Below are 23040 nucleotides of genomic sequence, written 5' to 3'. Positions count from 1 at the left end.
TTTATCACTTAATACTTCTTTTTGAAAGTCTTGTTGGCAGTTTAATGTCACAAAATATGAAATATCAGTACTATATTGCAAGTGTGTTTTCTTCATTAATATACTGCAATGTATTTTCTTTTAAATACCTGCACATTGCAAGTGTGACATTGGATGTTATTGATGTGTGATGGACTGAGGGGGAGGTGAGGATGGTTGGAATCTGCAAATTTAGCTGCTTTAATTACCTTAACCCATTGGTCTGAAAGTCTCAAACAAGTGGCTGCTGATCACTTTCTAGTTCTGTGTGTTCTAATTCAGGTCAAACTAGGCATTAAACTTCCCTGCTCTTCACGGTGTTGGTTTTGTCTGCAATTTTTTCATCTCATACTTTCAAACTTCCATTTGTATTATGTGTGATGTTTCCTCTTCAGGCAAATCTTAATTGTAAAGCTGCATTTCAGTTTTGCTTTTAAGTGTGAAATGGTAGGAGATGGTGAAGAGAAAAAGGCCTGAGGCCTTGTTTGCCGCAGGACATGAGTTTTGCTGTCTGCTGCTTCACAATGTTGTCAAGTGGTAGTAAGCAACTGGATAAGCAATATAATCACATAGATTATATGTGATTGTATGAATCTGCATATATCCAAGAGGTACCAGCCTGATTCCATAACTGCATATTGGTAACTTGAAAAAATAAACCACTGTAGCTCTCATAATCCCATAATTACTTGTTATATAGAACAATAATGTAAAAGCATGATATTTGGTAGGTGTAGGGAAAATTTACTTTATTTTTTTTTTTAAGGTGAAGAATGGCCCTACGTACAACTGTACAGAATGTAGCTGTGTCTTCAAAAGCTTGGGTAGTTTAAACACACATATCAGCAAGATGCACATGGGTGGTCCACAGAATTCTGCAAGTGCTTCAACAGATGTATCTCATGTTACAGCGGTAAGCTTTGCTGATCCAAATGAAATGAAAATGTCTTTGAGAGTTTAATTAGGTCTATATCTTAATTCCAGTAATTCTTCAGATAGGTTAGAACTTCTAGACCTGTAGCTGTCTTTCATCTTTTTCAAGTTTTGTGTGATTTTTGATATTAATTTGCAGGATTAAATATTGGGAAAATGTAAATTGGCCAACTGTATGCAAAAAAATGTTTACAATTCGACACTTTGGTTGAAAATGTAGCAGTTTAATTCTGCAACTAACTAAAGTATAATTCTTGTTCTTACAGATTATGTTAGCCTCCTCTGATAAAATAAAAATTATGGGGAATTTTTAGAACTATTGAAAAAATGTACTAGTTTCAACTCATTTTCAGAAATTTTTGTATAATTGTAGTCTATATAAACACATGGTGGATTCTTCTGTGTATATCTGATAACTTTTTTTAAATGTTAGCTTCTTATTAGGCAGATTATAAAGGAAAAAATATAGCTTTATTGGAAGCAGTGGATGGGTTTTATTTCTTTACCAAGATACAAAAAAGAACTAAAATTCAGAAAATGTTTCTGGTTTCATAAGACTACAGTATTTTTTAAACCAGTGCATATTTAATTTATCATAATTATCTTCTTGTTTTCTTTATTAGAACAATCTTTTCTACTTCTAGTCCCTTCTGCTTTGCTTATCTCCAACTCGTGCTTTAATGTTCAATGGATGATGAGTAGTAGCAGTCTTTGAAAGGGGAAGGTTTACATTTGAATTCTGAACTTCATTTTGCAGCTGTGTCTTCTTGAAATGACCTGTCTAGTAATGATGTTTGGAAAAGATTTTTTTTTTACATTTTCTGAAGTTGTTTTATAGGCAGATGCTATTTGTTTCTCCATGTTAATTCATAAAAAGAAAGACTAATGTGTCTTACTTCTTTGCAAGTGCATATATTCACTATGTCTTTTTTACACTTCTACATTCTCAAGCCTAATCCTAAAAGCAGGATGGAAAAGAATTCCTTCATTACTACCTCATGTGTTTTTTTCCCTTGCCAGCTCTGTTTTTTTTGGTTTGTTTTTTGTTTACTAAAATATTTTGGATTCACTTAGCATACTGTTATTACAGCAGTGTGGTATTATCTCTGCTTGCATGAATACTTTGCTGCTTGCATGCAAAAGTGGACTAGCAAAAATGCCATACAGTAGTATAAGCAAAGAGAGAGGAGAGAGGAAAAGATTCTTTCTAAAATAGATGCCAATAAGTTTAGCAAGGTGGAGCAGCGATAAATAATGATATCAATTGCATATTAGAGGGGATTATGCTTTTTATTTGTAATTTTATGTCTGAATCTGCATATATTTAATTATTTCTATTTTTAAAATTGCATTATAAACTTAGTGCATCATTAGATTAGCACTAGCATTCGTACATTAGAACTTTTCTTCATTCTGCTGAAAACTTGCAGAACTGCTTTAACAACAAATTTCCAGTATAATAATTCTATTCTGAAGTTTGCCATCAGTCTCTGTCATCCCTTGGTACATACCTGGGGATAAGCAAGGATTATGTCCTTATTAAGTACCCATTCCAAAAGCTGAAGTTTCCTGAAGTGCTATGCCACCAAAGAATGTACTCTTGTGTGATACAAGAGAATATTTCTAAATTATAGTGACTGTGAGGCTGTCATTTGCTGCATTAGTATTTATAGCTAAAGTGATTTAGTGTACTTCTCTTTCTCTCACACTGTCTGATTTTTCTGTGCTACTTTTCTGCCATGATTTGTATCAGCCATATTTTTCTTCTTTTTGATTAAGATTTAAATTGTTTTGATTTTTTTGTAGGACTCTGTCACCCAGCCTTTAACAACATCCCCTACTAATCTTTTGCAACCTGTTGATAACAAATGGAAGAATGTAAGTGTGAAGTTTTGGTCATATTTTTGTGTCAAGACTATAATTGGGAAAAACTACATAATTTTGTTAATTTTCGTTTACCTAGTGAAAAAGGGTATGCTGTGATACTTTGTGATGAGTTGGATCAGCTAATATGTGAAGGGAAGCTCCTTGGGGAATGCAGCTGGTTATTTAGAGGCAGAACAGATCTTGAATATTATGTTTGCTTCATTTGCCATTATGTTACCTCATTTGTTTACACACTTATGATTTTGCATGTAAGTCTCTTCAATAGCTCTTCAAAATGGATGTAAATACTTTTCTGTATAAGAAGACCAGAGAGTAAGGATTCTTAAAAATCCTGGATTGCCCTACCCCTGTGCCTTTATTTTCCAGGGATTACCATGGTTTGGTTGGAGAGGGAAGGAGCTGTGTTCATACAGGTTGAGTTGATTGGAAGTTTTTGGTAGCAGAGGAACCATGGGCTCAGGAGGAGCTGTGGAGCTGGGGAAGGATGATGCAGGGATGACTTTCTAGAACTCCATAGCAAACAGTTGTGGTGTACAGGAAGGGTCTGTATGTGCCTGTTCCCCTGGGAATTCTGGCAGGTTTTGTTGAAGCTATACAGCATTTTGTTTGTCAGCTGTAGGTTGCAGCTTGGTATCTTAGGGACAGACCATCTGACTTACAGTCCCTCGACTTCAGCTACTCGTTATTTTGTGTTGTACTCACAAAACCAAGATCTGGGAAATGTGGCAGTACAGCTTTAAAGTCTCCATAAACAGCTCATCCACTGTAGGCATGGCAGAAGAGGTGGAGGGGTGGCACTGAATGTGTGTGATAGAAGGGCTAGAAGGGCAGTGGAATAGTTGAGTGCCTGGGTAAGAATCAAGGGGTAAACAAATAATGCAGATATTGTTGTGGGAGTCTGTAAACCTGCTGTAAACCTTCCGGGCAGGATGATGACGTTGAGGAATTATTGTTTGAGGAACAAAGAGACACCTCTGAGTCAACTGCCCTTCTTACGAGGAGCTTCAACTTGCCAGAAATTACCTGGAAGAATCACACAGCTGATACAACCTACACCAGAAGATTGCTAAAATACTTGGATGACAACTTTATGGAATAGGTCCTAAGCGAGCAGACTCAGAAAGATGCCCTCCTTGATCTACTGCTTGTCAGAAGAGAGGATCTGATCTCACAAAATGGAGATTGGCAGCCATCTTGGCCATGGCAACCATGAAGTGATAGAGTTTAAAATTGTTAACAGGAGATAAAATGCCGGCAAAACCTCAGCTCTGGATGTGAGGAGAGTAGACTTTGGGCTGCTGAGGGAACTAGTAAATAAGGACCCCTGGGAAAATATTTTTGCAGATGCTGGGGAAGATCAATGCTGGTCACTTTTAAAATATCACCGGAGGGCACAGGTGCAGGCAATTCACAAATATCACAAGTCAGGCAGGCAAGGCAGAAAGCCATGTTGGCTGAACAGAGATCGTTTGGAAATAAGGCAGAAAACAAAGGTGTATGCCCTGTTGTAGCAAGGTCAGGTGACACAGGAAGAGTACAGAGGTACTACTTGTTGCTGTTGAGAGAAAATTTGTGTTGCCAAGGCTCAGCTGCCGTTGAAGCTGGCCAGAGCTGTGGGGGACAATAAAAAGACGTTTTTCAAATGTATTAATGACAATAGGCAGTGTAAAAATAACATTGGCCCATCAAAGGATGAGGATGGTCACCTCACAAATAGTGATAGGGACTGGTCTGTTCAGCCTGGAGAAAACTTAGACCTCATTGCAGTTACAACTTCTTCATGAGAGAAAGAAAAGGGACAGACACTGATCTCTTCTCTGTGGTGACCAGGGACAGGACTTGAGGGAATGGTCTGAAGTTTTGGCAGAGGAGATTTAGGTTAGATATTAGGAAAAGGTTCTTCACCCAGAGGGTGATTGTGTGCTGGAACAAGCTCCCCAGGGAAGTGATCACAGCACCAAGAGTTCAAGAAGCATTTGGACAATGGTCTCAGACACATGGTGTGACTCTGGGGGTGTCCTGCACAGGGCCAGGAATTGGACTCTGTGATCCTGATGGGTCCCTTCCAAAATAATCTGGGATAATGTGATGAAGAGTGCCAGATTATTCCTAGAGAGAGGTCTGAGTTGGGAGAATGGATCCCATTGCCTTCTCTTTCCAGAATTGCCTGAAACTGCCAGGCAGCTTTGCAGCCACTCTGCCCCTAGCCTGTATCACTGCCTGGGATTTGTGTGACCCAAGTGCAGGACCCAGCACTTGGCCTTGTTGAACCTCATACAACTGAACTGTTAACACAGTCTCTCCAGATCCAGGCTGGTTTGTTTTTCATTCTGGCAATTTTTAGGGTTTTTTCAGTTGTCTGTTTATAGTGTTCACTATTCATGAACTGTAATCAATGATACAGGAGGAATCAGAGCCATCAGAATCCTTAAAATATGCTGTGATGTGTTTATTAGTGAAGAGACTCAAGGTGTGTTAGCTGCCTTGTCCACCAGATGAAATACTTAGACATGATTTCATCTTCTCTTTTGAAGAGGAGGAAGAAGTCTGTGATCTTAATAGAGGAGAGGAAATAAAGTTTCAGGGTCATAGCTAAGCAAATTGACGCTTTGGAAATAAAGTATGAAATTTTGGTGCAGATAATTTACTCTTGGAGCCACGTATTGAAGTTGTATGGCAACAGAAAAAGTTAACCACAATGAACTACTTGATTCAAAGAACTGCTCTAATTTGTTACAGTTACTGTGACTTGAAGGAGTAATTCACTCAGGGCAAGCACACTGTCTGTGTTACACAGCAGATCAGACAAACCAAGGGTCATCACTAGGTCCACTGTTCCAGTTCAACAACAGCGGAATTACAAAGCAGTAATAAAACACTTCATTCTCTGTGTTATCTTTAAAATCAGATGTTCAACTAAGACCTAGAAAGAGACCTCTGAAACATTTTATAATTAACTCTAGAACGAAGAGTATCTTAAGAGTAATGGTAACAAACTTCATATATGTGCATGTGTGTACATTATTGTTCAGAAAAGATAACCCTCATGAGACTGTATATAAACTGCTGCATAATATGCAGGACATACTGGCTAAATTCACATAATGCTGTAATTTTCATAACAAAGATGATATTGAGAAGTTCCTTCATTAGCAATAACATTAATTTTAATTAAGAATAATTAATTAACAATAGCATCGATTTTTCTCTTGCTAAAACCTGGGGGAATTTTCAATTTTTCTCTTGCTAAAACCTGGGGGAATTTCACACACTTTTAGTATAGGCTTCCTTCTCTACATAAAAGCCTCCTTCCATTCTGTTTCCTGAAGAGAAATTGTCTATAAAGAGCTGTTACACTCTTCAGCAAACTGCTTTGCTTCCATTGAAGTTTGCTTCCTGTTAATGCCATTCTCACTGCAATATAATGTGTCACCCATATTGAAATGTTTATATCACTTTTGCTAAATTGGAATCTGAAGAGATATGGAGTCTTTTTGTGTCTCACTACTGAGGTCAAAAAGAACTAATAGTTAAATCAGCAAAGTAACAAGTGATATTCTCAAGAGAAGCAAGATAAGGATTTGGTTTTTTATCATCTCATGAGAAGGCATTAAGAATACATCGTGAAATACACAGGACATAATCCAAGTCAAGCTAATGTTCCTTAATATAGTTCTTTGTAGCCATCCTTTCTTTACTACAGTGAGTGTCATCTTCACTGTCTAGTGTAAAGTGTTAGTATAAAGAAAATCTCAGGGAAGTTTTCAGATTAGAAGGAAATAGCACAGATGTGAAGCCTAAGATTATTGTTTGCTAAAAATAATCTGAAAGAAGATAGCCTTTTATAACTGCATGTGGTTGCACATGCACGTTGAAGTGGTTCTTTTTAGGGAACAGAAGTGAATATTAGAAGTAAATAACCAGTATGTTCTAGGATACCCAGCTCTGGGGCTAGCCATTGTATAAATACATATTTCTATTTTCTGCAATAAAAAAATAATGAAAGCAGTTGTTTCAGTAATTTTATACTTATGCAGTCTATTTGTCATAAGAAGAGAAGTTTATAAATGTAGGCAAACAGGAGTCTTTATTTCTGATTTAATTTAAAATAAATACCCAGGCTCTTTATCACTTTTTTTCTTCATTTTTGTAACTGAGGTAGTCTAAGACACACAGTTTCAAATAAAGATTGGGAAATTAGTTTAACTTCAAATTTTTTTAGTATTTTGACAGAGCCTGATGTGCATGAAGAGATTGCTCTAGAGCTAAGTGGTTTCAAGGGTTCCAAATTGAAGGGGAAACTTAGTCGTTTGTTCTGAAAGGTTTTGATACAGCAACACACGTAATTTAGTTTAAAAAAACCATCTCTAATGGAAGGTTGTTTTTTATGAAGGACCTACTTGAGATAAACGTGAACTTTAAAAAGATAGCCATGTCAGTTTATTTCTTTTGGGCATTACTTTTACGTGTGGCTTCTACATGTGGAGTTTTGTAGTTGATCCCTCCCTGTGTTTTCTAAATTGGTTGAATGTTCAGTAGTTAACAGTAAATTTAATTCAAGCTATAAGCTTACAATTTCAAGCTTGGGAAGAACTGAAAAAAAAGGGGATGTACAAAAGCAATTCTATAATGGAGCACACAAACTTTGAATGAGGCTCTGTAAAATCATTATGTCTTGTATAAGTTGCCATCCATCTAGTGCACCAGACATTGCAGGTAAGGGAGCTGGACAGGTGAGTTCATAACAGGTACTTGACAAACATACCGCTGTATATTTCAGGCCACACATTTTCGGTCTCCACTTCTTCAACAGACAGAAAACCAGGTGTCTCCAGCTGCTGCTCACCAGGGTCAGCAGACTGTCACTGATGTCATTCAGCAGCTCCTTGAGTTATCAGAACCAGGTCCTGTAGAAAATAACCAGCCTCAACAACCTGGTCAGCAACTCAACATTGCAGTGGGGATCAGTAGAGATATTTTGCAGGTAAGAGCTCTATGTGAGAACAGCTTTACATTTCAGTGTTTCCTTTCTCATTCTTTCTTATATTTTAATGAAATTCATTCTCAGTATTTTCAATTATAGCATTCCTTATGGATTTCTAAACAATCCATTAATCAAGACAGAATTGTAAAGATTTATTGAATGGCTATGGGCTGCACCAAGATATCTTTGTATGACTTTAAGTGTACCTCGTATGTGGATTTTTTACTGATACCTTAAGCCTTCTTTTTTCCTGTTGGCTGGAGGCAGCTTGTGACGTGTCCTTAGGTTATGCAGTGTTTAAAACATGATATCATTCAAGAGGGGAAAAATATTTTATCTGGTTAAAAATGAGAATGTATACCTGGCCTTAAGCCTGTTGTAATTAATAAGGACTATTTGAGTATTTCCTATTTGAGCAAGAATTTTTTTCCAAGGTCGGCCAGTGTTTTTTCTAAAAAAAGTTCTGTATTTTGTCCTTGATAATGGCAGAAGGTGATGCAGTTTAACAGAAGAAATGTAGGGTGATTAATTACTTTCCGTGCTTATTCTGCATCCTGTGCCCCAGAAGGGTGCAAACAGGATGGAACAGGGCAGAGAATAATATTCTTTAGTGTTACTGGTAGCCTGCTAACCTGTCAGGCACATTTTCATCTCTAGACTTTTAAATACTATTTAAATTTGGGTTTGGAAGACCCAAATGTTTTATGCAGCTATGGGCAGGTTCACCCTGTTGTTACGTGTGCTGAGTTCTCTGGTGTCTGGAATGTGACCAAGAATTGGAAAGAGTAACAACGTGATACATAATTATTATCCTGAGAGCTATTAAAAAAAAAAAAGTTGTTGTTTCCTAAAGGGCAGCTCTAAGTGCAGAAAATCCAACCTAAAATTTCACAGACAATCAGAAATCAATGCTGTGTAGTAGTGTATTTGTAGATTTGAAATATAGCTGAAATTTTCTGGAAAAGAGACACTTATTTAATTATATTTTCATTGTATCTCCCAAGTACTTGAGTAAGAAAAGTTGGGGATAACTGTGGAATGTTTCTTCCTTAATCTTGAAGTTTTTTCTGTTCTTTTTTTAGCAAGCATTAGAGAACAGTGGATTGTCATCAATTCCTGTCTCTGCACATGCTACTGACTGCAGCCAGGCTAAGGCTGCTGGGGCCCAGGATCAGAACCCAGATGTCCCGAGCCTCTCAAATCATCAGGCTGATTCTAATAGTGCTGAACAAGAGAAGGAGCAAGAGAGTACAGATAAACTGGATAAAAAAGAAAAAAAGTTCATTAAGAAAAAATCACCGTTTTTGCCTGGTAATACTGCCACTGCTTTCTACTTCTTGTGCTGTAAAGATTGTAATAAATGTGGGTGTGTTTATGGCTTTATAAAGGGATTTCCCAAAATGTGTTGTGGATTAGTTATGAACAGTATTTGTTCTTATCTAAAATACATTGTAAGGTATGCTTAATAATATTTATAATTTTTATTATAAAATATATTTTCATAAAAAAGTCATGTCAGGATGGCATGGAGTTACAAGAAAAAGTGTATGAATGTATTATTCTCTCCCATCATCCTTCTCTGACAAGGACTGGGTTTTCATTGTGTGTCCCAGAGTAGAGTTCTTGCAAGGACTGTTCTTCCCCTCTGGAAGTGAGGCCTTACAAAGACATAAGGGCAGGACTGCAGATCATGTCTGATCCATGTAGGGAAGGACAAAGGCTGGCATTATGAATAATTCTTCATGTCACCTGTCTCTGGAATTGCAGTACTGATATGATACTGTCACCATAAATACATGTTGTTATTCTGCCTCTGTACTGTGCTGTGTGTATACAATCTTGCATTTTGTTTCTGTGTGCTTAAATGCAACTTCAGTTTCAAGGTTGCTTGAGCTTTATGGCTGCCAGAAGTTGTTTGTTCCATGTAAAGCCTTCATACTTTAGCAGCCAGCCTGGTATATACAGCGCTATAATGCAGCCTTTGATCTCTGTCTGTAGTATCTGCATAGGCACACTGATGTTGCTTTTTCTTTTGCAAGGAGAAATTGATCTAAAGTTAAAACTTGTCTTCTTCAGTATAGCTGTGATAAAAATTAACATTAAATTTTTCCTCTGGTGTATAATTATTTTGTTACTTGTGTTTAACAGCAACAGCTCTCTAGCTGTGACTGCAAATAAAAAGAAAAGGTCACTGCTGTAGAGTCGAACACAACCACTTTTGTTTTTGATAAAGCAACATGACTTCATTGCGTTGACAGGGAAAAACCACTAGGTTTACTGATTGAAATGAGCAAACAATTTGATATTGAACAACATATACCTGGATAAAAAGCTTGGATAGGTTTTAGAAGGGTTCCTTTCATTTTTTGTTGGGGAAAAAAATGTCCTGTTGCCTTAGGACAGACTTTAGGGTTCTTGGATCATAAACCAACTTTTATTAAAAAAGTAGCCTTAAATTGTTAATCTATGAGAGAGACTTGTGCAGTTTTTTTCTTTACAAGTTTATGAACTGTAATTTAAGTCTGAATTTGAAAAAGAGAGGGTCAAGCAAAGTATCTCCTCCAGTTAGGTAAGTGTTAAGTACATAAAATAATCTGGTGTGGTTGAGGATTTACAGTCATTGTTGGATAATTTTGTGTTAGATATGTTATTTATAAGTTAACTGGTATATTATAGTACATTTACAACTGCATTCTACATTTCTAAGTGGTATAGAAATTGTGTTTTTTGAATTTCAACAGGATTCTCTTGGGGTTTTTTTTGTCATTGCAGCCCATCACCATTTTCATAAAGTAGAATATGTCTGATAGAGAAGTTAATCTTCTATGAAGCGTGTTGTGATGGCATCTATTTCACAAAGTGTTTTTGTGGCCTAATTGTTTTGTACAGTAGCATCAATGTAGTGGGAGTTTTCAAGAATTGTTAGAAGGTTTAAAAAGCATTCATTTTGATATTCTTTGTTTCAGGTTCTATACGTGAAGAAAATGGAATCAGGTGGCATGTTTGTCCGTATTGCTCTAAAGAATTTAAAAAACCAAGTGATTTAGTGCGCCACATTCGCATTCACACCCACGAGAAGCCATACAAGTGTCCCCAGTGCTTCCGCGCCTTTGCCGTGAAGAGCACTCTAACAGCACACATAAAAACACACACTGGCATTAAAGCTTTCAAGTGCCAATTTTGTATGAAAAGCTTTTCCACCTCAGGGAGTTTAAAAGTTCACATTCGCCTGCATACAGGTAAGGCCTTGAGATGGCTTTGTGAATTCTATGACATGGGTGGGACCTTGAATGAGTAAAGACTGTGAAATGTGTAAGTCGTAGACACGTCTGCCACGTCATTGTTAACATCAGTCAGGGACTGTATCATTTTAGTGTTGTATATGATGAGTGTCATTATTTGTCATAACTTTCTAGTGTTTCATGGCTTTGAAACTTTGGGCTCTTACAAAAAACACTGACATTTAATTTTCTGATTGTGAGTCAGCTGTTGTTCCTTTCTAGTATCACTATTCTGAATTGTGCTTTCTGAAGAGTCATACTCTTGCAATTTGAGTTCTGATTTTACTTATCCCCAGTCATCTCTAATATTTGCTCTTGATCTTCCCTCCTCCTCCTCCCCACACTTTTTCATAATTTTACTGTAACACTCAGGGCTGGTTGCTTTCCATTTTATCTTCTACATTACAGTTTGTGTCATGTTTTCACCAGCTTACCTGTTTTCAGCATCTTACAGTTAATATCCTAGAACTCCTCAGATCATATGGTCTTTGTTTACATATGATGTCTTCAAAACGTTTTTATGTGATTGAACTATCCTTTCCATAAAGAGCAATGAATTTTCTGCTTTTGATAGGTTACCTGGTTGTTTTCCAAGTTCTTTCTGTGTTCGTTCAGGTAAATAAAGTTTCAGCAAGATAAGTGTGCTGCTCTTCCCTTTAGTGCCTGTTTATATAATTGCCTTCTGCAGAAGTATCATTTATTGGCTTAGGTGCATTTGGGATCCAACATGCTTTATAGTTTGATGTATTTCATCCATGAAATATCAATGTTGGTTCATCTGCAGAAAGTCTTCCACTTATTTTTTTTGTAAACTTGTAAACCGGTATTTTTTTCTGTTAAAGTCAGGCTTACTTCATACAAACATTCAGATTAATTCAGAGTGGCAGAAGCACTAGGTAGCTTGGAAAACAGGTAGTCCAGTGTTTATGGAGCTGCTCTGTACTTTCAGATAATGTTTCATTTATTGCATTGTGAAGAATGGTTCATTCTTCTACATTTTTTCTGCCTGTGATTGAACTTGATAAAAGCTGTCTTCATATTACTCCGTCATGTTTCCTAGCCTTTAAAGTCCAAGATTTCCCCTTGACCAAAACCACAAAGTTGTTCAGCTTTGTCTGTCTTTTACTTACTAAGTTCTCTAGGAAATCTCTCTCAAGGAGATATTTCTACTGGATTTTGCATTAAAAAGTCTTTCCTTAATGCTTTTGTTGGCATGCTTTTTTGACTGCCATCAAACAGAGTTGATGTTTTCAGAGACGGATCTAGAATTTTTTTAACTTTGTTACATCCCTGTTCCCTCTCTTTTATCCTGTTATATAACATACTTGCCTGTGTTTGCTGATTCCTTTTTCTCACAATTTTTTAAAATTTTGTTTTGGAAGGACTTTAACCTGCCATGTGCAATTCTTAGGACAGCTTCTGAAGCACTTGAAATTTGCTGTCACTTTTGCATCATCCAGTTTCTTGATAACAAACTTGCTTCAAGTGATGTGTTTCAGTCAATTAGCCATTCAGCAGATTAGTTGTTATTTTCATTGAGTTTTATGCATCTATTTTGAAAACCTGTGTTACAATAAACACTATGAGAGAAAGCAAAAAGAAAATTACAGGAAAGAGAATCAGTATTCTAAAGCTGCATTTCTAGGTTGATGGAAATAAAATTTTAAGCTAATTTTTTTTATCTTTTGCAGGTGTTAGGCCTTTTGCTTGTCCTCACTGTGACAAGAAGTTCAGAACATCGGGCCATCGGAAAACTCACATCACTTCACATTTCAAACACACAGAGCTTAGAAAGCTGAGACATCAACGTAAACCCACAAAAGTTCGAGTAGGAAAGTCAAGTGGCCCAGTACCAGACATCCCTTTGCAAGAGCCCATACTCATAACTGATTTAGGTAAAGAGCGACTAAATCCATGCTCTCTTGAGATTTGGGTTTCAGTGGAATATAAAGGCTACATTTTAATCAATCAAAAGCATTCAAAGCTCACTTGTAAAGATGCTTGTTGAAATAAGTCATCAAAAACTTTACCAAAGTGCCATATTTTATAGTTTGCTTGTGCTAGAATTAATAAGAAAGGGTATTTTTTATTTACAGTTAAACTATATAATCCTTACCAGTAAGAAGCTATGTGCATTTTTATATTAGGAGTTTAATTTGAATATTGTTAGACTGTTGGTATAGAGGAGATGACAGCTCATGACCAAAAGTCTTCTCAAGATGATCATGTCTCAATCAACATTTGTGATAAAGATTACAGATAATAACGAGTCAGTCTGTTACATGTTTTTAAAGTATTTGTTTTAATTATGATCTCAACTGAATTAGTAGTAATCATTTGTGGTCATATCTCAGAAAAAGGCAGCTTTAATTCTGGAGCCTGCTTGGGAGAACTCATCCAGTTATTATAACTCTGTTGTATAAATATTGTCACAAGATTATGTTAAACTGCTTTTTGGAAGAAGTTGTACAAAGCAATATGTAGTTGTCCAGTAGAGGTCAGTGTAGTGGGTGAGACGTTTACTCTTTGCTGTTTGATTGAACAGTCTGCTAATGCTAACCCCTGGCTTATCTATCATACAGTCATTTTTATGGTGGAATCTTACATTGGTAATACCTTTATCTTATATTGATAAATTTTTTATCACTCTTTAAACATCCTTTTGCTTTCACTGCATCCAGGAGTTACTGAAAGCAAGAGTAGGGGTTATTTTGATATCATATAGAAGAAACTTAAGTTTTTGGGGTGCACACAAAACTTAGCTGACAGCTGCAGACAGATCACGCAGTATTTCTTTCTTGAGTGAACCCCAGAAACAAGTATAATCCCATTTCTCAATTCTGAAGAGAATCTCCCCTTCAACACAATTAAGATCTGCACCATCAAAGTCTGATTTTTGGAAAAAGATTAATATTCACAAGAAATACTATAGAAGTTGTTTCCTGTGGATGCTGATAACACATGAACTCTGCTGATATTAGAATGTTCAATGTAAAAATAAGTTCTACTGCTTATCTAGAAGGTGTGTCATGTTTTTTACACCCCCTGACAATATTTCCACAGTTTTACTCCTTCCCCCCCAAAAAAGAATCATAGTTCTTTTAGAGGTGTCAAGAATGTAATAATGTTACTTTGTAATAGTGTTAATCTTTGAGTGGCACTTCTGTTGAAATACATTTTGCTTTCTATAATAGTCTTGATTTTTCTAAAAGTCTATTAAAAAAAGTCTGCAAATTGTTCTCTGTGTCAATGCTTTTCCCAAAAGGTGTATTAAATATTTGTCAAGTTGTATACCTGATATTACTTGATATAAATGGATTAAATATCATTTGCTAAGGTCAAGGTTGGAAGGAGAAGATACTACTGGATCAGCAATGAATTCTTAACTGTCAACTTTAGAAAAAGTTAATGCTTATTTTAGACAAGGCTGCTACTGTAGTGAGGTGGACATGTGGATAAAAGAACTTACCATTAAAATACCATGTACAGTATAATATCTGTAACGCTGTATGTATGCATAATTTTAAGTAAATGCTGAAAACATGCACATTTTCTTTATATTTTTGGATACTACAAGTTTAGTCATACTTTCTTTTCAAATACTAGCTCTTCAGACTATTGCATCTTTGGAATAACTTTACCAATCAGTTTTTCCTATTTGTGTGTTTATATATGCAGGTCTTATCCAGCCAATCCCGAGGAATAGCCAGGTCTTCCAAAACTATTTTAACAATAATTTTGTGAATAATGCAGAGAGACCATACAAATGCTACTATTGCCATAGAGCCTATAAAAAATCCTGTCATCTTAAACAACACATCAGGTAAAATAAACACAATCAAGAAAGGATATGTATGCCATATCAAATTTGTGGAAAGACATTAAATTTATTTAGTATTCACTGAAAAGATTTTTTTTACCATCTCTTAAACACAGAACCAGTGATAATTGATTTTTTTGTTATTGTTGGGTTGGAGGAGACTTTGGACTAACTCATGGCTATTTGCAGTATAAGTTACTGTGTTCAATGTGCAGTTTAGTTTACTGAGACTTGGATTCTTTCTTCCAAAACTGTGTATAGAAAATAAAAAGCATTGTTTGTGAATTTTTGTGGTAATTTTGTAATTGCATACTCCAGATTGCCTGCTTTGTATGTAACTCCTATTTTTTGAGATGGATATTTGCCTTTTGTTCTGTATAGAAAAGCTAAAAGAATTGGAGCTTACATTGTAATTGAGTAAATATTGCTGGGGATCGTTTTGTTCCTTGAAGCTGAGTTCAAGGTCTGTGTAGTCAGTGCTTGTTAGAACCACAGTCATGGAGTCACAGAAAAATTTAGGCTGTAGAAGAACCAATGGAGGTAACTAATCCAGTCTTGTTTTGAGAAGAAGAGTAGCTTCATAGTTAGATCGGGTTGTGTTTTTACAGGCAATTAGATTTAACATTTAGTCAAGGTATGAAACAGTGCTCTCGGACTTATGAACTATAAACAACTAGAAGAAGAAATATGAAAAAGCCCCACCAAAGATGGTTACTGGAATTTAAGGAAAGAGTCCATACAAGCAGGTGGCAATCTGCTTGTTTCTGCAGTGTAAGCTCTGTACTGCTTTCTCACTCTCTCTAGCTCAGATCATGGTGAGCTCCTCATACTCTCTTTAAAAATCAAGTTCTGTATTTTTAAGTTCTCACATTGCCTTGAAACAGTTCTTGGATTTTATATGCTCTCTTAAAAGAAAGAAGGGAACCTTTACAATATCCCTTCTTTTCTTTTGTAATATCCTACCTAGATTTCTCATTGTCTTCTGTAGACACATTCCAGATGGATTGATTTAAATGAAAATAATTTTGAATTATACTGAAAATGCAAAAATAGAATGTGGGTACTAATCACCTGCTGCTGTGTTTCTTTGATCTTTCAACTGAGTACTGAGTGAAGCCTGGCTTTGTTTAAGAGTTGTGGAGGTATTAGGAACTTTTTCTTGTCACATGTTTGCGCTTTGTAAATTGGCACTGCTATTATTAAATTGATTTGCTTGGTAATTTGTGGAGTAGTGCTGATCATTGCTTACAAAGCTTGTTTCCCTCTCCAAAAAAGAGGGAAACTTGTAGTAGGGGTATTTTAAAATCAGTAGAACAGTGATTGTGAATAGTGTGTCAAATAATCCCCCAGGCACACCAAGGAAGGTCAGGATACCCTACTGCTAATTATTATCGTGTGTGTTGGTAGCAAAAGAGTAATCTTAATGTCTGTCATATACTTTGTTATGGTCTCTGATGTGGTGGTTATAGACTTTGAAGGTTACTGTAATCATAAGCTGTCCCTTACTTTTCCTGATTTTATTAAGCCTTGCTTCTTTTATCCTCCATTTTCTAAAATTCCCATTGCCTTCTTTCCGGCTCTCTCCTGGGATGCTGCAGTTGTAACCCTTAAAATTCTTGTTGCATTCCATTTCATTTCCTAACTTTTCCTTCTGTCTGTTTTGTATCTCAGCATAGTCCTAAAGGGAAACTCCTCAGCACCTTTGGGAGGAAAGATATAGTGAGTGCTATGTACTTTGATAAACAAGAAGCTTTCTCCACTTGAATATTTTTTTCACATAGCATTATGAGAGACAGGTTTTGCCCTGTTTGGGAGGTATTCGGGATGGACACAGTTCTTTTCCCAAGAGTTTTGTTGTTAAGGGTAGTGGTAGTATGTATAAGGAGAACCACGTCTTTTCCTCCAAACTTCTGTGGACAGTTTCTTAGCTGAATTGAGGAAAATACATGTGAGTGATAATATACTAGTCTTAAGGAACTACTGCACCATCTGGAATGGATAAATTAAACCCAAATATTGTGATGGAGACAAAGTGTGATCAGAAAAGGAGGTTGGACTGTACAACATAACTAAAACTACTCAGATAGTATTGTTTTTAGCCCTGCCAGGTTGTTTATAACTTAATAAAGTTTAATTTCTGGCTTTTCCTAGTTGAGGCCTCTTCCATCCATACAGCTGTCACATCAGTTTGGTTTATTTCACTCATTTTAAAATTGAGTCCTTTAATAACTTTGTAAATCAAACGTTCAAATCTATTTTAACTTCTGCTTTCTCTTAAAAAGGTCTCATACAGGTGAAAAGCCATTTAAGTGCTCTCAGTGTGGAAGAGGTTTTGTGTCAGCTGGAGTTCTGAAAGCACATATTAGAACACACACTGGATTGAAAGCTTTCAAGTGCGTTGTGTGCAACGGGGCCTTCACTACTGGTGGCAGCCTCAGGCGACACATGGGGATCCATAATGACCTTCGACCATATATGTGTCCCTACTGTCAAAAAACGTTCAAAACATCACTCAACTGTAAAAAACACATGAAGACTCATAGGTATGCTTGCAATTTTTGTTTAAGTCTTCCAATGTAATTCAGCAGCCATTCCTTAAAGATGCTTGGAAGGACAGCTTTGCTGTGTAGCAGCTGTATATGTTTGAATAAGGATTTTTATTTATGGGTAGCAAACCTTAGGTACCTTTGCAGGTATAGTAAATTGTGGTGTACAGTAAAAATAAAAAATTGTTCATATAAATAGGATAAATGTCTAACTGAAACCGTAAAGACTTTCTCACCTTACTTTGTAGATATGAACTTGCACAGCAACTTCAGCAGAATCAGCAGTCTTCTTCAATAGATGATTCTACAGTACATCAGCAGAGCATTCATGTTTCTACACAAATGCAGGTGGAGATTCAAAGTGATGAGCTACAGCAGTCAGAAACTGTTGCAACAGATCAGCAGGCTATTTTAGAGTTAGACCAGCAGCCAGTAGTAGGCACAGAAGAAACAGCACTAGAACAAGAATTGGCTGATCAGCCTTTAGAGCAAGATGAGGGTGAGTATTTGAAATATGATAAGGTTTTTATGAGGTATGTTTACAATTTCTCAAATAATTGCTTCTTGACAGGAACTACAGAAATACATGAAATAAAGGCTACTTACTATATACTTAAAATATATAGTACAGTTTCATTCATTGGTGTTTACATTTACTATTAAAGTATAAAAAAATTAGGATTTACACTCTTTAGTTTTTGCAAGCAAAACTACTAAACAAATATAGAAAAAAATGATACATCCACAAAACCTTACTGTGTCAGTTCTCTGATTATTAAAAAGCACTGCCTTAGAAAGCACTGTCTACTTAGAAAGTAATACCTGTCATTTGAGGTGAACGTTCCATATTCTAATAGTGGAACAAAGTATCTTGGTTTTGCTGTGCTCTTTTTCATGGTGCAATGAGTTATCATGTACAACAGGGGAATATTAATAAAATGTATTATAAACAAAGATTTAAATACCTGTTTAGCTAATAATTGTTTGGTTTCTTTTTAATGTGAAAATTTGGATGACTGTAAAATATGGGGGTTTTGAAACAACTGAAATATACATTTAATTACATCTTTTTTTCTTGATATTTTTCCCTTTTCTTTCCCCCTTTTCCCTCTCCTTCCTTTCCCCATTTCAGATAGATTTGTGACATCCCAGCATGCTTTACAGGAGAACATCACTCAGTTTGAACAACAGACTATAACACAGCAGCCATTTGATCAACAGAGCTTATCACAAGGTTAGTAATAAATAAAGGAGGTAAAAAGTAGTTTTATAAATCTGGCTTGACAGCATAGCTATGATAAACATTTTTAAAGTGGGCGTCTGCAGATAAAGTAACTGCAATGCAGAGAACTTGGAAAAAAATTACCATTCTGAAGCTGTACTTGGTAGAATATTATGAATACTTAATTTTTTTTTTTTGCTTTTATGAGCTGATGTCTAGTCATTACAGTATGGGTTTTATAGTCAAGCATGTAATATTCTTTCCTTGATTGTGTTTGAACTTGCTGTGGCAGTAGGCAGTTTGCACAGGTTTCTCCCTTGGTATACATGCTCATAACCTGAGATAATCAGAAACACAGTCTTAAGATTTGAGTGAGTAGCTACTGGGATTCATTTTTGGAAAAAGGCAATGCAAAATATAGTCACATAAAAATCATATTTTCACCTATGCACAATGGTTTCTTTTTATATTATATAGAGCAATGAAACTAGCAAACTAAGAGATTGTAAGCACTTGGAAACTATTTTTCCCCCTAAAATACAGAGAAATATATGTAAGTGTGTGTAGCCTGCTAATAGTAAAGAAATGACTGTCTTTTGTTTGCTTTTCACAGCTGAATTTCTTGAATTGTTATATAATATGAAGCTACTAATTTTGTTTTGGGGTTTTCTTGGAGGTTGTTTTGGGTTTTCTGGCAGGGGGGCTGTTGCTGAGGTGAGGAATGTTCAAGGGGTTTTCATTTGTATTGATTTGGAAACATTGCTGGCTTATCTCTTAATCTCCTTGTTTCTGACTCCAGGAAATAACTTTCTGTAGCTGATAACCAGTAATTGGTATTCTATGTGCGCAAACTTTTCTGTTCTTAGTTTCATTCCTTTTTAATTGTATAGTATCATTTGTGAAAACTTAATTGACTGTGGAAAGTTGTATCACACTGTGAAGAAATAGTATAATTTGTCAATTTTAATTCTCTAGGTTGTGCTGCTTTGCGTGTTAAGAAAAGAAAATTAAAGTCTCCACCTTTATTAAACAAGACTGATGCAGATCCTCTTAAAATACTATTATTATTTTCATTGGTTGACTTTTACAGTTTTTCAAATGAATGAGAAGACGCTATGGAAAAAAAAGCAGCCTTTTGTTCTACATTATTCTGACGAGTGGTGGTGATTTGTATTTGGTATTTTTTAGTGGCTCCTTAGAATTTATAAACCCAATAAGTGACTCTTGTTTTATCATCTTATTTAAGCTTCAGTTTCTGTGTATGTGTATCTTCTGTGTTATGTAAATATCAAATGATTTCTTGGGGAGGGGAAAGACTCCTAGAACCCACAAACCGATTCTTTCATCATCAGAAATCTAGATTGATCATCAATATGTTGTAAAATTGGTTCAGAGAAGCAGAACGTGTGGTGTGGGTATTTTAAAGTCTCATTTGTATAAGACGTCTCCTATTCTACTTGGAATCTCATCCACAGATTCCCAACTCTTTGAAGTTTCCTTGAAGATCCTGGAGCCCTTCAAAATTTTTGAATTTCAGGTAGGTAAGCATTTGCGCGGATGCATGCGTTAAATTGGTCGACCCTCTCCCTATGTCTGCATCTGTGCTTCATGCTCCTAATTCCTTTTTCCTATCAGCTAGGCAGAACATTCAAGCTTAAAACACTGTCTTTTTTTATTCTTTATATTTATAGGGCTGTATTCTTGATTAAATATTTTGATTCAGTGTTTATTAATAAAATTATGTAGGAGTTTAAAAAAAAGTCTTTGAAAGGTTGTTTGATTTTTCTTTTTCTTTTTTTGAGGGAAAAACCCCAACTTTGCATTTTATACAGATGAGGGTAGTCTCTAGGTCTGCATAGACCTGGCAGAACTTTATTTCTTCTTTCAGGTTTGTTCATAATACTTCTGTTGAATTTCTTGTTTATTCCGATAGGTTATTTTCTTCGTATGTTCAGACATGTAAAGAAGTGCAGATCCTATGAGGGTGCTGCAGTATCAAATGATGAATTTGAGCTAGATTTGGAGGCTGAGGACAAGGACTTAAGTTCTTTGTAGTGTATTAAGTTCTTTGTAGTGTATTCATCTTCATTTGAAGACTTTTCAGTGAAGTCAGAACAAAAAATGTGTCTTTTATCTGAAACTGTCTTTGGGTTACCTGTCAGCAAATGTGTTTTCATATAAATGATATCACCTTTACTTCCTTTAAAACTGTCCCAGTAAGCATGGTTGAATGATAATTCAAATAGTGGTGATAGGCAATTGATCTTGAAAAATCAGAAGTCCAAATGCTGTTAGTTCTATAGCCCATACAAACATACCCGTACCACCAGAATGCTGTTTGCTTTCCTAAGAAGCTGCTCTGCAATCTCAGGACTTAGAATACTGATCTTTCAGTTTCCACATATTTGCAGTCAGTACTGTCCAGCTGGTTGCCTTTGCCTAAGAAGCAAACCTGCAGAACAAGTAATTGATAGTCACTGATCCCTACTGAGATACACATATTCATGTCAATGTTTATAGTGTTAGTTTAGATCTGTCAGTAAAGGTGTGAAATTTCTTCTGAATTAAATATTGTGTTTACTACAAACTATCATAGTGTTGTTTTCTCATTCTCACAGGCAAGACACATCTTTCTATGATTACATGATTTCCAGAATATTCTGGTTTTTGCTATGTTTTGTTAATATTGAAGATAAAAGGTTTGATGATGTCCTAAAGCCGAAAAAATCCCAAGCTACACAAATGATTACTTGCACTGAAAAACACTAAATCCAATTCCAAATTTAGAAGAACTTTGTAGTAAGAGGCTGCCCTTATTGTACAGAGCTTAAGGTACTCTCTGTTCCGTTAAGATTGATCAGTGGCTTCTGGGAATCAACATACTGTGATGAAAACAAGAGCAGAAAATAAAGGTTGTGAAATTTCTTTCTCAGACTGAATGTCTGGGTTCTGGTGTTTGGTGGTATGGGGTTTTTTAGTGCTGTTCTGTAGAAATAATACGGCAGTAGCAAATGCTTTTAGAATGCTCAAAACTGTCAGATCTTTATTAAATTTTGCGAGGAAATTGACCCTTATGCTAGGAATTGAGCAAAATGGGGATGCATTGTGTATATTCTTGTTACAGCTTTGGTTTGTATTTATTCCCAACCTACTTTCAGAAGTAGCATTTCTTTCTTCAGTTTGTTCTCAAATCTCAAGTACCTCTGCATTCGGTGCTCTTCTTGGGCATTTTTTATCGTTCTGGGAAATTTTTCAAAATCTCAGTAATTCATTCAAATGTTGTGAAATGAAATAGGTCATAGTACAGTAAATTCTTTTTTCCTTCTTAGCTAATAAAATACACCTACTGATTAAAAAAGAAATTTCAGGTTTTTACATAGTATATTTAATAGTTGTGTTTTTTATATAGGGCATGTAAGTAACATCACTTTGCTTCAGTTTCTTGAGTCTTGTTTTTTTGAATTCTCATCCTATGTAATGGGAATGTCATTTTTCTATAAAGATACTTCTATAATTAATTTGAGAAGTAGAAATCAGCAGCCCTCTTATCAATGCCGAAGGTTTCATTGCTTTCTTCAGGCTACTTTTTTGTCATTTCACAAAAGCCAGTTGAGGTACAAAGTCCAGCTTTTAGGATCTTTTTTTTCTTGTATTCTTGTAGTACTTCTAGAAGAGAGAATAATATGCGAGTTTCAGCATTAAGTTTGGTGACTAGTTATGACCGGATTAATAATGCTTTCAAGGTTTATTTACATTTGTGAGTTTTCATTCTATGATGGAAGCAGTAGCATACAAATAGGGATTTTTTTCTCTACTGATTACAATATTCTTCTGCTGTGGAAAGTGTCTTTTGGGAACATTTCTGCTTAAACTCAACAGATACAGGTTTTTGTTTTACTGTTGCTCAAAAACATTCTTTAAGCATTGCTTTTTGGCCTTTGATGCTGTGGTCATCTGATGGGGGTTTGTTTCTACCCTGTGTTCATAATCTTCACCCTTTTTGTCCACTAAAGGCAAACTGCACAGAAGTACTGAAATTGTTGCCCATACATTAATTACTGATACTTGTGGTTTAATTTTTTTCCACATGACATTATGGGTTATTTTTTAAACTGGAAGTACTAAGATTTAAAAATGTTGGTAAAAGGACATCTCTAATAGTGTCAAAAACCACTGCAATATGAGCTGTATTTCCCTGGCTCTCAATAATTGGTGCTATCATTTCATTCATTGATTTAGAAAAGATGATTAAGACCTGCTATTTCAGGAGAACAAAACCAAATAAAAATTTCAGGGTTTTATACCAGAAATGTGAATAAAAATGTGTTTATTTTTTTACTTTGCAGTTT

General features: G+C 35.7%; 1 protein-coding gene across 1 annotated transcript in view; it reads left to right on the top strand.

Annotated features, from left to right (window-relative positions):
• Positions 1–23040, top strand: part of ZNF236 (zinc finger protein 236) — a 74033-nt gene that overhangs the window by 23279 nt on the left and 27714 nt on the right. Inside the window, exons 7-16 of the mRNA XM_059479782.1 lie at positions 785–931; positions 2758–2829; positions 7619–7822; positions 8905–9133; positions 10789–11061; positions 12795–12998; positions 14782–14926; positions 17206–17466; positions 17718–17968; positions 18602–18703. Of these exons, the coding sequence (XP_059335765.1) occupies positions 785–931; positions 2758–2829; positions 7619–7822; positions 8905–9133; positions 10789–11061; positions 12795–12998; positions 14782–14926; positions 17206–17466; positions 17718–17968; positions 18602–18703 (1888 nt within the window). The remainder of the gene's footprint in view (positions 1–784; positions 932–2757; positions 2830–7618; positions 7823–8904; positions 9134–10788; positions 11062–12794; positions 12999–14781; positions 14927–17205; positions 17467–17717; positions 17969–18601; positions 18704–23040) is intronic.

The sequence above is a fragment of the Ammospiza nelsoni genome, chromosome 1, assembly GCF_027579445.1.
Source record: "Ammospiza nelsoni isolate bAmmNel1 chromosome 1, bAmmNel1.pri, whole genome shotgun sequence".
Taxonomy (NCBI): domain Eukaryota; kingdom Metazoa; phylum Chordata; class Aves; order Passeriformes; family Passerellidae; genus Ammospiza; species Ammospiza nelsoni.
Note: the sequence above shows the minus strand (reverse complement) of the source record. Positions and strands in the feature narration are given on the sequence as shown.